Source organism: Callorhinchus milii, unplaced genomic scaffold (genome assembly GCF_018977255.1).
Source record: "Callorhinchus milii isolate IMCB2004 unplaced genomic scaffold, IMCB_Cmil_1.0 Scaffold3, whole genome shotgun sequence".
In the NCBI taxonomy this organism is placed as follows: Eukaryota; Metazoa; Chordata; class Chondrichthyes; order Chimaeriformes; family Callorhinchidae; genus Callorhinchus; species Callorhinchus milii.
Genome location: NW_024704744.1, coordinates 86761436 through 86776082, shown reverse-complemented (window position 1 = coordinate 86776082; position 14647 = coordinate 86761436). Strand labels below are relative to the sequence as shown.

General features: G+C 41.7%; 1 protein-coding gene across 3 annotated transcripts in view; it reads left to right on the top strand.

The window, feature by feature from the left end:
• mark1 (MAP/microtubule affinity-regulating kinase 1) overlaps positions 1-14647 on the top strand; it is a 91366-nt gene that overhangs the window by 58202 nt on the left and 18517 nt on the right. For 2 of the 3 annotated variants that reach the window (XM_042333062.1, XM_042333064.1), the window contains 10 exons: positions 1754-1802; positions 3315-3380; positions 6479-6549; positions 7315-7371; positions 7819-8055; positions 8645-8764; positions 8915-9014; positions 10020-10132; positions 10887-11061; positions 14051-14244. In XM_042333062.1, coding sequence (XP_042188996.1) covers positions 1754-1802; positions 3315-3380; positions 6479-6549; positions 7315-7371; positions 7819-8055; positions 8645-8764; positions 8915-9014; positions 10020-10132; positions 10887-11061; positions 14051-14244 — 1182 coding nt within the window. The remainder of the gene's footprint in view (positions 1-1753; positions 1803-3314; positions 3381-6478; positions 6550-7314; positions 7372-7818; positions 8056-8644; positions 8765-8914; positions 9015-10019; positions 10133-10886; positions 11062-14050; positions 14245-14647) is intronic. The other variant, XM_042333063.1, reaches the window with a different exon arrangement.

Below are 14647 nucleotides of genomic sequence, written 5' to 3'. Positions count from 1 at the left end.
AGCAATTTCAGGATAGATACCAGGAAGCTTTTCTTTACCATAAGGGTAATTTATCACTGGAACAGTTTGCCAGCAAAAGGTGGTTGAGGCCAGGACATTGAATACATCCATACTAAGGTCTAACACAATTTTCACAAAACCCAATGAACCTTTCAGTTTGCTCTTGTAATGAGGCTGTAATTAATGCTATTTGTGAATACTGATATAACTTTGTCAGTGTTTACAGACAGCGAGTGTTGGATCCCAGTATGAGCCGAAGACAACAGGTAGCGTGTGGGCAGTGTGCGTGTATATGTGAGAATGTGGGTTGGGAGAGGGGAAAATACCTCAAGGAACTTTTTTTTACAGAGTCGCCAGCTGTTTAAACAAAAGTATCTGAATTTATAATAGCAGTTCGCGACAGATCAGAAAATCATCTGGAACGCTGTACTGTTACATTAACATTTCAGCCAAAAGCAGTGCCATATGTCACAGATTACTAAATCAAGGAAACCAGTTGTAAACTCAATGACAATTTACGGGCAGTAACTCTGATTTGGAGGAGCATTGAGAGCAGAGACCGAACGGCCTGGATTTAAAATCACTTTAAGCCCCTTTTGTTTTGTGTTTTGTCATCCATCATTAAACCCATGAGCAGGCTCTGAATTTTTTACAAAACCAGTCTGTAAATACTGGGCAAACTTGCTCACACGTCAAAAGTTATTTATCATTTCAGCTCATTAAATAATAGAACATCAGATAGTTTTTAAAATATATGTAATGCTTTTCCCCTTAAATGGAATGATTTTAAATGGAATAATTTAGCCATTCACTGGCACAATCAATTGGGTGAAGCCTGAATAACCTAGATTTCTGTGAATACTGGCTAGTTTTATATATTGTGCTCACTGTAACTTATTACCTGTCCGCAGCAATCTTAAAAGCTTCAGTGGTGTGGTTATTTTTGCGACTTTTGTATGCAGTCAAATTTCAGGAGCGGAGAGGGAAAGGAAGGGAAGTGAATCTGGAAATCTACAGTGTGGGAATGTGGGAGCTATGTGCAATAAGTCCCATTATAACTAGAGAATGGGGGATCCATAAAATCCCAACCAGTGTTATAACGGGTCATCACTTCCGTATCCTGATTGCACCAATCACATTCTCATCACTGTGCCTGCAATCAAAAAATATACTTAAAAAATGGTCAACATCAGGTCACTTCCTGCGTGCTATACTTGCAGGAACAACATACAACCAAAGCCACTAGTGTGAGTTAGGATATGCGCAATATATAAATCCTTACAATTTATTTAGTGCTTTTCACGTCAGGAGGACATGTCGAAGAGCTTCACAGCTGTAGTAACTGTGTATTTTGTGTGTGGACGCGGCAGCCAATTTGTGCACAGCTGTGTTCCTTCCCACATGTGTATAACGCCTTTGTTTACCTATCAGTAAGTAGGAGCCCGGTTGTTAGTCGATTGAAGGATCACTTTTCCAGGGGTAATAATTCCTTAAAAAAGAAATAAATTGGTCATTCAATCCGCGACTGTTTTGGAACACTGCACAATTGGCTGCCCCATTTTGCCCATAAAATATACAGTCAATTCATTTTATAGTATATTCTGTGAAGCGCATTGAGACATCTCGAAGATGTGATAAGGCGCTATATAAGGCAAGTATTATTATAAGAGTGAAGAAGACCCTGCAAGGTTCATCATCTTATTTCTTTTTAAGTCCCACATTTCTAAGCTGCAATTGTTTTTCATTTTAACAGCTCTTTCGAGAAGTAAGAATTATGAAGATTTTGAATCACCCAAATATAGGTAAGATTGCCTTTTTATATTCATAATTAAAAACATATTTTTAGAAACTGATAGTCCAAAATTACATTTATCATGAATGGATTAAAAAAATGCTCATTGTTTGTCAGGCAATCCTCTCATTCTCTTTCATCGCTGCTTGTTTCTTAAATGATACATTCTTTTGATTAAGTATCAACATGTTCGTTACCAAGTTGCAGATTGTTTTCTGGTGCTTGTGATCGATGTTCTTTTCATAACAATAACAAAATGTCATTGTTGTTAGCTTGTCAAACTAGTGTAAGTTTTGCTTAATTAAGACATTTCAGCCATCTTTCAAACCAATTAGAAGCAATAGTACACTGAGTTGAAGCAGGAAACTGAAGTTATGTTTGAGTGCTGTGTTGAGATGATCTGACAACACAGTACTGGGTGGGGCACCTTTTGGATAAGCCACTAAACCTATTCCATAATAATAACCCTTACTTTTGGTATTGCGCATTCCATGGTGGGAGGAATGTTTCAAAGCGTTTCACATGATGTACTGTAAAACGTGTAGCGATTGTTTTGTGGACGAACGTGGCAGCCATTTTGCACACAGCAGTGTCCCACAGATAGCCATGAAGTGAATGACCAATTTTATTGGGGATCGTTGGCCAGGTTACCAGGAGAATGAAACAATGAAACCACCACCTGCTGCCTCGACCCACTCCCCACCCAACTGCGGATCACTCAGCTCCCCCTCCTCTGCCCACTGCTGGCAGACACTATTAACCAGTCTCTCTCCTCAGGATCAGTCCCACTTGCCCTCAAAACTGCGGTCATCATTCCCCTCCTTAAAAATCCTACCCTCGATCTCTCCAACCTCGGCCACTACCGCCCTATCTCAAACTGCCCTTCCAAAGCTCTGGTGCCAACCAAAGCATTGTTGCCAACCAACTTCGTGCACTCCTCTCCCTCACACCCTACTCAAACCCCTCCAGTCCGGTTTCCACCCTGCCCACAGTACAGAGACAGCGCTTGTGAAAAAAAATGCCACCATTGTTGAGCGCTCTGAGGCGCCGTCCTGGCATGGAGGGTGCTATATAATTGCAAGTTGTTGTTATTGTTGTTGAGAAACTTTTGCCTTCAAATAGTGCCATGGTATCCTTCAGTTCCATCTGAACAGGCAGATGTCCGGGACCTCTGTTTAAGTGTCCCATCTTTCACTTCATGGCTGTTTGTCAGATCGTGCTGACATGTATAGCTGCCATGTTTGCCTATACATGCAGTTGCTGCACCTGTGCAATGCTTTGAGATGTTTCAATATAAATTACTATATAATTTATATATGCAACATCTTTCATATAATTCGCAATAGTCGAGGGAAACATACAGAGAAGAAGTTTACTTCCTGGTCAGATTTGTTTCCTGAAAGGAATAACTAGCAAACTAGCAGCTTCAGGCCCTGTGAGTTTGCAGAGATTGTCATTATCCATTTAGTTCTATAAAATGTTATCGTTCATAATTAAACCGTTCCCTTTGTTTTTCTTCCAGTTAAGTTATTTGAAGTAATTGAAACAGAGAAGACACTATATTTAATTATGGAGTATGCAAGTGGAGGTAAGTTATGTTAAGGACTCGAAAAGGTATTTCTTACTTCAAAACAATTATGTGGTTACTATATTGTGAAGTAACTAAACATGGGTATTTTCAGCAGAGCACGATTGACCTCATTGTTTTTCTTATTTGACATTGTTATAACGGGTCGAGCTGACTCAGCCCTTCCGTCTACCACCCGCCTCCATCTCTACCTTCAAACCTGTCTTCCCCTCCTCTCTCACTGCCAATATAGCCCACATGAAAGCGACCATCTGCTCCCTCGACCCCAACCCTACCCCTCTCCTTACCTCCCAGCTCCACCTTCTTGCCCCTCTACTCACAGACATCATAAACCTCTCCCTGTCCACTGGCACCACTCCCACCCCTTTAAAAATGGCTGTCATCACTCCTATCGTTAAGCCGGACCTATCCCTGCTCTCAAATTACCACCCCATCTCCAGCCTCCCTTTCCAAAGTCCTGGAAACTTCCCAGTTTCACTCCTTCCTCTCCCACGACTTCCTTTACAAACCCCTCCAAATGGGTTTCGGTGCTGCCCACAGCACAGAAACAGCTTTGGTCAAAATAACAGATGACACTTTGTTCATCTGTAACTCGGGCTCCTTCTGCCTCCTCATCTTCCTTGACCTCTCTGCTGCCTTTGATACTGTTGTCCACTCTATCCTCCCTCTCCTCCGCTTACCTTCTTCCCGCCTCTCCTCTCAAGTCAACCTTCATGGTTCTGTCCTTGAATGGTTCAGATCCTACCTCTCACACCATCTCCACTTCATCTCCACAAACAGTCTCTCCTTGATCCCCTGCACTGACTCGTGCAGCATTCCTCAGGGCTCTGTCCTTGGTCCTCTCCTCTTCAACGTCTACGTGCTCCCTCTTGGTGACATCATCCGCAGACATGGGGTCCACTTCCACATGTATGCGAATGACACCCAACTCTACCTCTTTGACTCCACCCTTGACTCCAGTACCATTGCTGTCCTGACAGAATGTCTGTCAGAAATCAAGTCCTGGATGAGAGCTAACTTTCTACAGTTGAACATCAACAAGACCAAGGCTCTCCTGATTGGCTTCACACCTCAGGCGCTGACAGCATCACCATCCAAGGATGTACACTCCACCTCGCTAATTCAGTCAGGAACCTTGGCGTTTTATTTGACCCTCAACTATTCTTTCTACCCCACAGCCATACCATGACCTGTTCTGCCTTCCCGCACCTCCGCAACATCGCCCAGCTGGGCCCCCGAGACCCTCATATATGCATTCGTAACATCCAGGCTTGACTAAGCAAACTCCCTGCTTGTCGGTCTCCCCAACTCCTCCCTCCATAGGCTGCAGATCATCCAGAACTCTGCAGCCCGCGTCCTCTCCCGCACTAGGCTCCGTGACTCTTATCACCTCCATCCTCACCCGACTACACTGGCTTCCCATCACACAGAGGATACAGTTCAAGATCCTGGTCCTCACCTTCAAAGCCCTCCATGGTTTTGCCCCCCCTACCTCTGCAACCTCCTAAACCCCTACCAACCTGCTCGCTCCCTACAGTCAGCAGGCTCCAGCTACTTCACGTCCTTCTCCGCCATTGGTGGGCGGGCCTTCAGCCTCTTTGCCCTCACCCTCTGGAACTTCATTCCGCAGTCCCTCTGCCTCGCCCTCTTCCTTGCTTCCTTCAGACCCGTCTCAAGACCCTTCTCTTCGACTGTGCCTTCGATCACTCTCTTTCCCCCCCCCCACCCTTGCTGCTCTCAACCCCCAGCTCAGGTTGGAAACACTGATTGACTAGTTCCTTGGGACAGCCTCCCGATGTGAAAGGCACTATACAAATGTAATTTTGTGGTTGTTGTTGTCGTAATACTTACATTACTGTGCTTCACTGTGGTATGCTTCTTGCTTCTGGGGCTATCAGGCTGGCAACCACGACTCATTGTAACAATGCATCTGGTTTTACTGAACTAACCTTTGCGATACATAGAATGTACAACACGGAAACAGGCCATTCGGCCTAACTGGTCTGTGCCGGTGTTTTTACTCCACGAATCTAACATTAGTGTTATAACTTGATCTGACTGTATGTAACTAACCTCAGGTTTACCAAGTACATTGATGAAAACTACTCTTAAATATTCAGAAATTTTATCTACAGCAGTCAGGCATTATTAAAAACGTACCATTTTTCTTGCATAAAATTATCGATATTTACAGCGCAGAAGAAGGCCATTCCGCCCACTGTGTCTGTGGTAGCTCTTTGAAAGATCAATCCATTCAGTCTGTTTACCTCCTCCGTTCCCCATCCCTTGGAAAATGACTCCTGTTTAGATATCTATTTCCCTCTTGAAAGCAAATATGGATTCTGCCTCGACTACTGCTCACAGCAAGGCATTCCACATCCTAACAACCCTTTATCTGCAATAAATTCTCTCCCACTTTTCTCCTTTAGTAATCATCATAAATTGATGCCCTCTAGTCACTGACTTACTGACCATTGGAAATAATTTCTCCCTCATATATTTAAATACCTCAATTAGTATTCTCCCCTCAATCTGCTGTGTTCCGGTCCCATTCAGTTTTGCACGGTAAAGACACATCCTGCTTTCCTGTTATGTTTCTGCAATTCTCTTTTTTTGTTTGTTTCAGTGCATTAAACAAATTAAACCCTGCAGTACTACTTTATTATAGTGCTGTTTAACTGTGCTTCTAAATTGCTTACAGCTGCGGTATTTGAGTGACCTGCTTGCTATTAGGATTATTCTTTCAGAATAGATTACACATAATTTAAACCCATGAGCTTAGATTTTTACTCAGATTGCAGATTTAGTGCCCAGGCTAAGTGGAGCACTTCCCATTGTGTTACTCAGTGACAGTCTTTGCATTCATGAGCATCTGCATGTGAGTTCCACACTTTCAACAAAGAGTGTGGAGTTTAGATGTTGGCATGGATTAGTTGGTTTGAACAGCCTGTTTTGGTGCTGTAGAGTCCATGTAATTCTATGTAAAAAAAATTGCCACAATCCTGGTTTTGGGAGTGTGCGTAAGATGAAGTGTAACTTTAGGCTGCATTGTCGGTTAATGGTATTCTTTCTTTTTTTTCTGACCTCTTGCATTACAGGAGAAGTATTTGATTACTTAGTTGCACACGGAAGAATGAAAGAAAAAGAGGCAAGAGCAAAGTTTCGACAGGTAAGCAGAGGCAATTTAGTATCCGAGGCAGAGTCGACCATTGGTTGGGACTTGTTTATTTTGGACAATTAGAAATTAGATTTGGGTGTTTCACAGTTTGTGAATTTACGTTAGATTCTTTCTGAAGAGAGAAGACTATGACCGGCATTCTAATCTAATCTTTCCATTTCACCTTTGCTTAAACTGTTTTTACTGCTTGTATTTTCCCATGGCCCCAGCTGTTTTGTGCTGCCCTTTGGTGGTGTAAGGAGTCCCCTGTATTAACAATCCATTTGCACCAGCTGTGGCAAACAGTAAACTGGTACAAAACAAAGCTTTTCAAATTAATACAACTCTCCGTTTACCATGTGAAAACAGTATGAGGCGTCAACGAGCAAGACAGACAGGATCGTGGACTGGATTGCAAATCAGTTGAGTCCATGTCTCCAGAAAGTTGTGTTTTAAGCTGTGCTGTACTCTGGCTTTGGTTGTAAGTGGAATAATATATACACATCTGGTCATCATGATATAAAAGAGCTGCCCACACCTTGGAGGCAAAGCAAAGGATTGTCCCTGGTATTGGGGAGATGAGCTAAGAGAAAAAACTAGGTTATGTAAGCTAAGGTTCTTCAGCCTTGAACAAAGCACATATAGGACTTGAATAACTGCTGCTCCATCTCATTTGCTTCCATACATAAATTATAGATTACTGACGCTTAGACAGAAAGACATTGCACCATATGTGCCGCAAAGTGGTGTTGATTGATTCTGATCTTTCTATTGCAGATCGTGTCGTCTGTGCAGTACTGCCATCAGAAGTGTATCGTACACAGGGACCTCAAGGTATTTGCATATGGAACATTTTGGCATTCCTTTGTTTAGTGTAGCTGGTTGTAATTCATTACCAATGTTCAGGACAACCCATTTATAATGCAGCGTTTTGGTTGTGCAAAACTAGACGACAACAACTTTCTATTATATAGCGCCCTCCACCCTGGGCGACGTTTCAGAGCGCTTAAAACTGGACGTCGGTGTTATAACCGGTTAGCAGAAAAAAAAGACCACTGGTCTTGCCTCTGTGGCATCAAGTTGTCCTGATTTCTCTTTTGGCATGGTCTGCCCAGCTTGCTGTGCGTAGGAAGCTAACCAGTCCATGCCAGAAGCCGGGCATAAAACCAACTTACATTTAGAGAGTAGTCCAGTTTTATAACTCTAGCGCCACGTACTTGTGGAAACATTGTGGCTTGTGTGTGAGCAAATAACTAATGCATCCTTCCTTCGTTCCTCCAGGCAGAAAACTTGCTTCTTGATGCAGATATGAATATAAAAATTGCGGACTTTGGCTTTAGTAATGAATTTACAATCGGTAATAAATTAGACACATTCTGCGGGAGTCCTCCTTACGCTGCACCCGAGCTTTTCCAAGGAAAGAAATACGATGGTCCAGAGGTGGATGTCTGGAGTCTGGGAGTTATCCTTTACACTCTAGTTAGTGGCTCGTTGCCTTTTGATGGCCAAAATTTAAAGGTAATTTTTTTAAAAAAATTGCATTCTCTTTTGCGTATCATTTTGCTCATCAATTGAGAAATAGACATATTGTTGTGCTCTCAGACTTCTGCTACTCTGAATTACCAATGAGGAATACAGGCATTGTTTGGAACTGTTAGGAATTGTGTGTGTGGGACGAGGTTGAAGAGGGAAGAGATACTGGCTGTGGACATCAGTTTTGAATAGCGGTGACATTTGAGATGGAAGAATGTGATGGAGTTTTTGCTTGGGGTAGGGGTACAGGACCCCCATTAGGGTCTCTGTCAGGGAATTTTGCCGGAGATGTATCGATGCCCCCATTAGCCTGCTGTGACACACTGCCAATTCCCAGTCTGGATTCACCGTTGGCAATCCTGAGTCACTATTGGTGCATTCCACTGCAAAGCCCCCTTTTTGTCAACTCCATTGTAAGCACTGGTGTTTCAGCTTAATAACATCTTGTGCTTAATGTCAGCTTCAAGTCAGATTACACTTCCCGTTTGCTGTGTGTGTGTCTGTGTATGTGTGTGTGCATGCAACGTAATAAGGTTCCTTCTCTCCTCTCTTTTTTCCACTTCCCCCACTCCAGGAACTGAGGGAAAGGGTGTTGCGGGGGAAATACCGTATTCCTTTTTACATGTCAACAGACTGTGAAAACTTGCTAAAGAAACTCTTGGTACTAAATCCTGTCAAACGAGGCAGCTTGGAAGTAAGTGCAGATTTGTTCCTGTATTTTTTTTTCTGCCAGTACTGTCTTGGTTGTATTAAGCCTTTTATTTAATTCCAATTTGTATAAAAATAACAATTCTTCCTCCCGCAATAACTTAATTAAGTCTTGAGTGTTTTTTTTATTACACAGCAAATCATGAAGGATCGATGGATGAATGTTTGCTTTGAGGAAGAGGAATTGAAACCTTACAGTGAACCGGAACCGGACTACAATGATCCGAAAAGAATAGGTAATTAATCACTTTGTAATACAAGTAACCTGGATTTAGCTTTACTGATGCTTTTACTTCCAAGGAGTGTACATATTTTTTGCCTGCCAAATTTGTATCTCGCCAGCCCATTAAAATACATTTCGTTATACTGTTTCTTTGTGGATCCGATTCACTGCTCATACAACTAGCCAGCCACACTTGCTTTCTGGATATTGGCTGGCTTTACACTAAAATTTCTGATGACTGAGTTATTAGATCACCCCTGATGTATGGTGACTATATGTCTCTGATTTCCGGAAAAGTTGCTGGATGAGTATTATATTCCTGGCAAAATGTGCCCTATGTTGAGTTCAGCAACAAATTGATCAAGAACAATAACATTCTAAAGCAGATACACTCATCAGAGAAACACAGCCATTAATCTAACAAGCTTCTCCAGTCCTGCCAGCATCAGCGATTGTGGCGAGTTCAATTTTTTTAATGCAGGTCCCCGGATTTGGTTTACTAAATATGGTCACCCTACCCTGATGTCGCATATTGCAGTGACTGGGTGACTCGTCTGAGAGATATTTTTCTTTAACAAGGGAACCATGTCATGGGCAGACAGCAAGTCGGACACCTGCACAGTGAAAGCAGCTATCCCATTGTTTGTCTGTACACACGGGCTGTGATCTCAAACCATTTGTAGTCAGAAAATGGAAGCAGATTCCGCACATTCAGATTTGAGGACCCGAAGCTACTGAAGCTTATTAGGCTTAACTCACAAGTCAGATAATTTAGAGTAAAGTAGCTTCAGGGGTCTTCAAATCTTCACCCCCCCTCCCCCCAATGTGAGGCAGTAAGGTTGCTCTAGATATATTACTGGTTAGCACACACTGCCTTGTTAATAGAGAATATTTACACTCCACTGGCATCAGGATAATTTTAGTTTAAAATGTTAAGTCCTCATAAAGCAACTTTGTTAAGCGAACTGAAAATGTGAACTTGGTCACCTTTGAAATGTTTGAATTCTACTATTTACAGATGTCATGGTCACAATGGGTTTCACCAAAGAAGAAGCTACTGAATCTTTAGTGGGACAGAAGTATGATGAAATCATGGCCTGCTACCTGCTATTAGGCAGAAAACCTCCAGATGCAAGTGTTATAATCCATTCTCATTGTGGAAATAGATTACCGTATTGTGTGCGCGTGCGTGCAGTTTAATGGATGGTGTATATTGTGTTTTTTGAATGGGGTACATTGTGTCTGTTTGTAATGTGCAATGCGTGTCTATATAATAATAAATAATCTTTGCGTTTGATATAGCGCCTTATCAAGCCGTTGAGATGTCTCAAGGCGCTTCACAGAATATACTGTGGAGTGAATTGACGGTATATTTTATGGGTGAAATGCAGCTGCCAATTATAATTATAATTGTAATGTATGTCATTTGTGTGTGTGTGCCAGTACGCGCCTGCATCTATGTATGTTGTGCTTGGATATCCATCCTAGAGTCCCTCCTACTGACTCTCTCCCTGCCTCCCCTCTTTTAAAGCACGTCTCAAATCATACCTCTTTGACTATGCTTCCCTCATCTTTTCCTTCCCCAGTCCCCCTTGGGTGCCACCTCCAGTGAAGCACTTTGAGCGTCCTCCTGATGTGAAAGGGCCTTTATAAATGTTCATTGTATATGTGTTTGGGTGGCAGGTCTAGTTTGGATATGTTTGTGGTGTCTGAAAGTCTGTGTGTAGTTAAATAACTGTTGGTGAGTTTGGTGTTTTGGATGGCTGTGTGGGTAAGAAGAAAAAGATTGTGATACCAAGCCAGTAAATGTGGGGCTGAAAGTGTGTAAGATTCCATAAGCTATTTTTTTGTAACATTTCTTTTTGTTTCTTTTGCCAATGTTTAGTTTGAAGGCAGTGAATCGCAGTCCAGCAGCAACCTGTGTCAGCGGTCAAGACCCAACAGCGACCTCAACAACAGCTCCACGCAATCTCCCACGCACTCCAAGGTCCAGCGCAGCATCTCAGCAAATCAGAAGCAGAGGCGGTTTAGTGATCATGGTGGGGATGATAATGAAACAAGTAAAGTTACACGTACTATTCTGCCATGAGTGTGCAGTGCTTTTGTGAACTGTGCTGCTCCACACTCTGCACCTGTGCTGCGTTCTGTGTGTGTGGTTTTATTGAATTGGTTGATTTTCAAAGCAGTCTTTGCATTGCTTGCATTCCAGGTTTAGTTTGGCTCGTACCTGCTGGCTTGACGTGAAATCTTTCCCCAGTGGGGGTCTGACGTCTGGTGCTGTTAATGCAGCAGCGCTCAAAATAATCTCGTCCATTCAGAAATGGGATTTGCAATAACAATAATCCTCACTTTTTATATGGTGCCTATCATGTCAAACATCTTAAAGTACCTTGCAGGTAATTGCTATCAAGTGTAGTTAAGGACAGGATGGGAGCTTGGCTGCGATTTCTTCCCCCTTGTAACCCAATGATTCAGCAGCTCACTTTCACGCACTGTCTAGACCTGCTCACAAAGAACAACCACTTGAGAGGTGCAGCAGGACAGGTAACGTGAGTCAGCCCCGTGAGCAAAAACAGAGAAAAGCAAAAAATTAGATTTCATAAGTCAAGATAATGCATGTCTGGACTAGTTCAATGCTGTTTTTATAATTTTTTGGCCACTACTTTAGATGGTGAATTTAATTAGCGGAACAGTAATTTCACAAATTAGATCTGAGTTGAGGTCGCTATGTTAAGCCTTCTGTTTTCCTTTCTCTTTATCCTGTGTTTCTCTTTCAAAAATCTATTGCTGTTAAAGTGTGAAATTATTTTCTGCATGGATCACTCTAGTTCTTTAAATTGCCTTAAACCGTGAAATACCCTGGAGCATATGAAGACTTCACTTTAAAATTGCTCGATTTATCTGTCTTCATACTTAAGAAGAAAATAAGGAACAAAAGGAAATGTATAACATTTGAGGCATAACATTGTCTGAGCCTTAAAACTGCAGTTTTAAAATATGAGTGAAATTTTGGAAAATTCTTCAGTTTTGATTTGGAAGTGGGTTCTCGCTTAAGAATTGTGGAAATTGACCTCCAAATTAAAAGAATTTCCCACAATTTATGATTGTGCAGAACAGGCAGTTTAGACTTAATTTGGAAGCTGTGATTTCCGCAGTTCTTATGAAAAACAGGCTTCCAAACTAAAGTTAGGAATTAATCAAAGCTCCGCAGAGTCTTGCATCTTATAATGGTGTGCACACACTGTCTGCTGCATTCGCCTACAAATACAGTCACTACACTTTTCAGCAAATCCTGTGAAGCCCTTTGAGACATTTCAAACAATGGCATAAGGAGCTATATCAAATGCATGGTTTATTATATAAAATAATGATATTAACGCTAAGATCATGAGGCAGGGATTTTTGTGGCTTCGGGGCATTGACAATGGAGGGTTGGCATGATTTGGGTCAGGTGAAGTTTTCTTTCATTTTCTTTCTTTCAGTTTTATGTCATTGTGTAACATTAGCATCCCCATACAAGTGTGAGTGAGAAACTGTTACGCTGGCTTCATGGATGGTTATCAGTTTCCATCATTTCAAAGGAAACTTCTTGAAAAAATAACTTGGAATATATTAAACGATTTGTGCTACAGAAATTGGGGACATTTATAGGTGTTAGAGGTGATCATTATAAGGTTGCCAGAGCAATTTCACAGTCTGCAGTTTCTAAGGAAACGCTTCTCTTGACACGTTGCTTTACACTCACAAAAATGCCATCCAGATGTCTTGTCTGATTAATCGAGGGAGGTTGGTTAATGAAAATCACTCTTGTTGTCGCAGTTTGTAAACCCTCAAAGCACTTTGCGGCAGCCTGGAGTGGATTCAAATAAGTCCTGGGGTCTGTGACAGAGCTGCCAGTGTTGGCGTTCTTCAGTGGGAAATAGTAAATACTTCAGGGTGTATCTAATTTGCTTCACTCTTCCAAATTTAAATTCAATCAGAAATAATAGTGACAGGCTTTCAGGATTTGAATTTTGCTGAGGTGTTTTTTTTTTCCTCTTGTGATCTTATCTGCCTGGCTCAGGACTATAGAAGTTTGGTAGGATTCTCACCTCTGAGTCAGAAGGTTGTGGGTTCAAACCCTGCGTCAGGACTTGTCTATAGTCTATGCTGACACTTCAATACAGAGCTGCTGAATTATTGGAGATACCATCCTTTGGAGAGAACATCAAGAAAAGGTCCCGTCTGCCTGTTCAGGTGGACGTTAAAGTTTCCCCATTTGTCCTCGTCAACAATTCTGCAAATTAAACTAGTCACTCACTCCATCGCTGTTTGTGGGACATTGCTGTGCTCAAATTGGTGCCACGTTTGTCCTCAAAGCACAGAGTCATTTTACAATATATTGTGTGAAGCGATTTGAGACATCTCGACCACATGATAAAACTCTATATCAAATGCAAGGATTATAGGATTCTTATTACGTTTGAGGATTTCTCAATCGATTTCATAGTTGAGAGAAAGAGGAAGCAGTCTAGTGCCCCAAAATCTTATCGCAGGTTTCACATGGGCGGCACATGTACATGTCATTTCATTTATTGTTCTCGGCCTGGCGAGGTCTTGTTAATTTAATAGCGTAAAGACGAAAAAATTGCTTTCTATTTCCTAGAGTAATCTCCGCTTCACAGCGCAATGCACTGATTTGGCAGAGCAACTCTGAGAGGACACGTTTTGCAGGGATACTTTACTTGTACAGTTTTATCAGATGACAAGCTTTGCAGAATGCTAAAACTAAAGCACTCTTACTGAAACAGTGCGGAAATGTGATGTTGCCATCTGCCTCGCCGTTCATTTTCGATTGTTCCCTTTCTGATTCATGCCGGGCTCGAGAAGTTAATCTCATGCTCGACAAACCTCTGCTTGATGCTTTATCTGCTGCCTCATATGCTTCTGATATGGATGCTGTCATGTGTCCAGGCATAGTGAACTCACCATGCTTTAAAGTGTGCTTGGATGCAAAAGGAAATACTTTTGGTGGATGTTCATTAGACTTTGCTTCTGTTCCTTTTGTAGCTGGCCCATCAATCCCACCCGCTGTCTCATACACTAAACGGGCTCAGGCCAACAGCGTGGAAAGTGAACAGAAAGAAGATTGGGACAGAGAATTGTCTCGCAAACTGAGCAGCACTGCTGTGGGTTCCAAAGGGGATATCCCAGCAAGTCCGCTTTCAGGTCTGGAGAGGAAGAAATCCGGAACTGGACCAAGCGTAAGTGATCTGTTTGTTTGATAGTATATCTGATTTTCTCTGCAAACTTGAAAGCATTCCAGGGGGAATTAGAAAAAAACCTAGACAAGTATCAGTTGACTAATAGGGTTCAGGGTTATTAGAAGTCAAGATAGATACATCAAAGGAATCTTGTTAAGAGATCTGCAGTTTGGTGGTGTTAAAATGTACAGCAGAAAAACAGTTTACAAATGAATGATGTTGATTTTGAAAGATAATTTGTATTAAAACAATTTTTTTAAAAGAAAAATCTAATTTGATACTATCAAAACACATTTTTGGAAATGAGGTCTGTAATAGAGAATTATAAAAATTTGAAAACAGTATTTTAAAAAGAAAAATCTAAAAACATATGAGGATGGAACAGGGGAATGGGACTAAATCA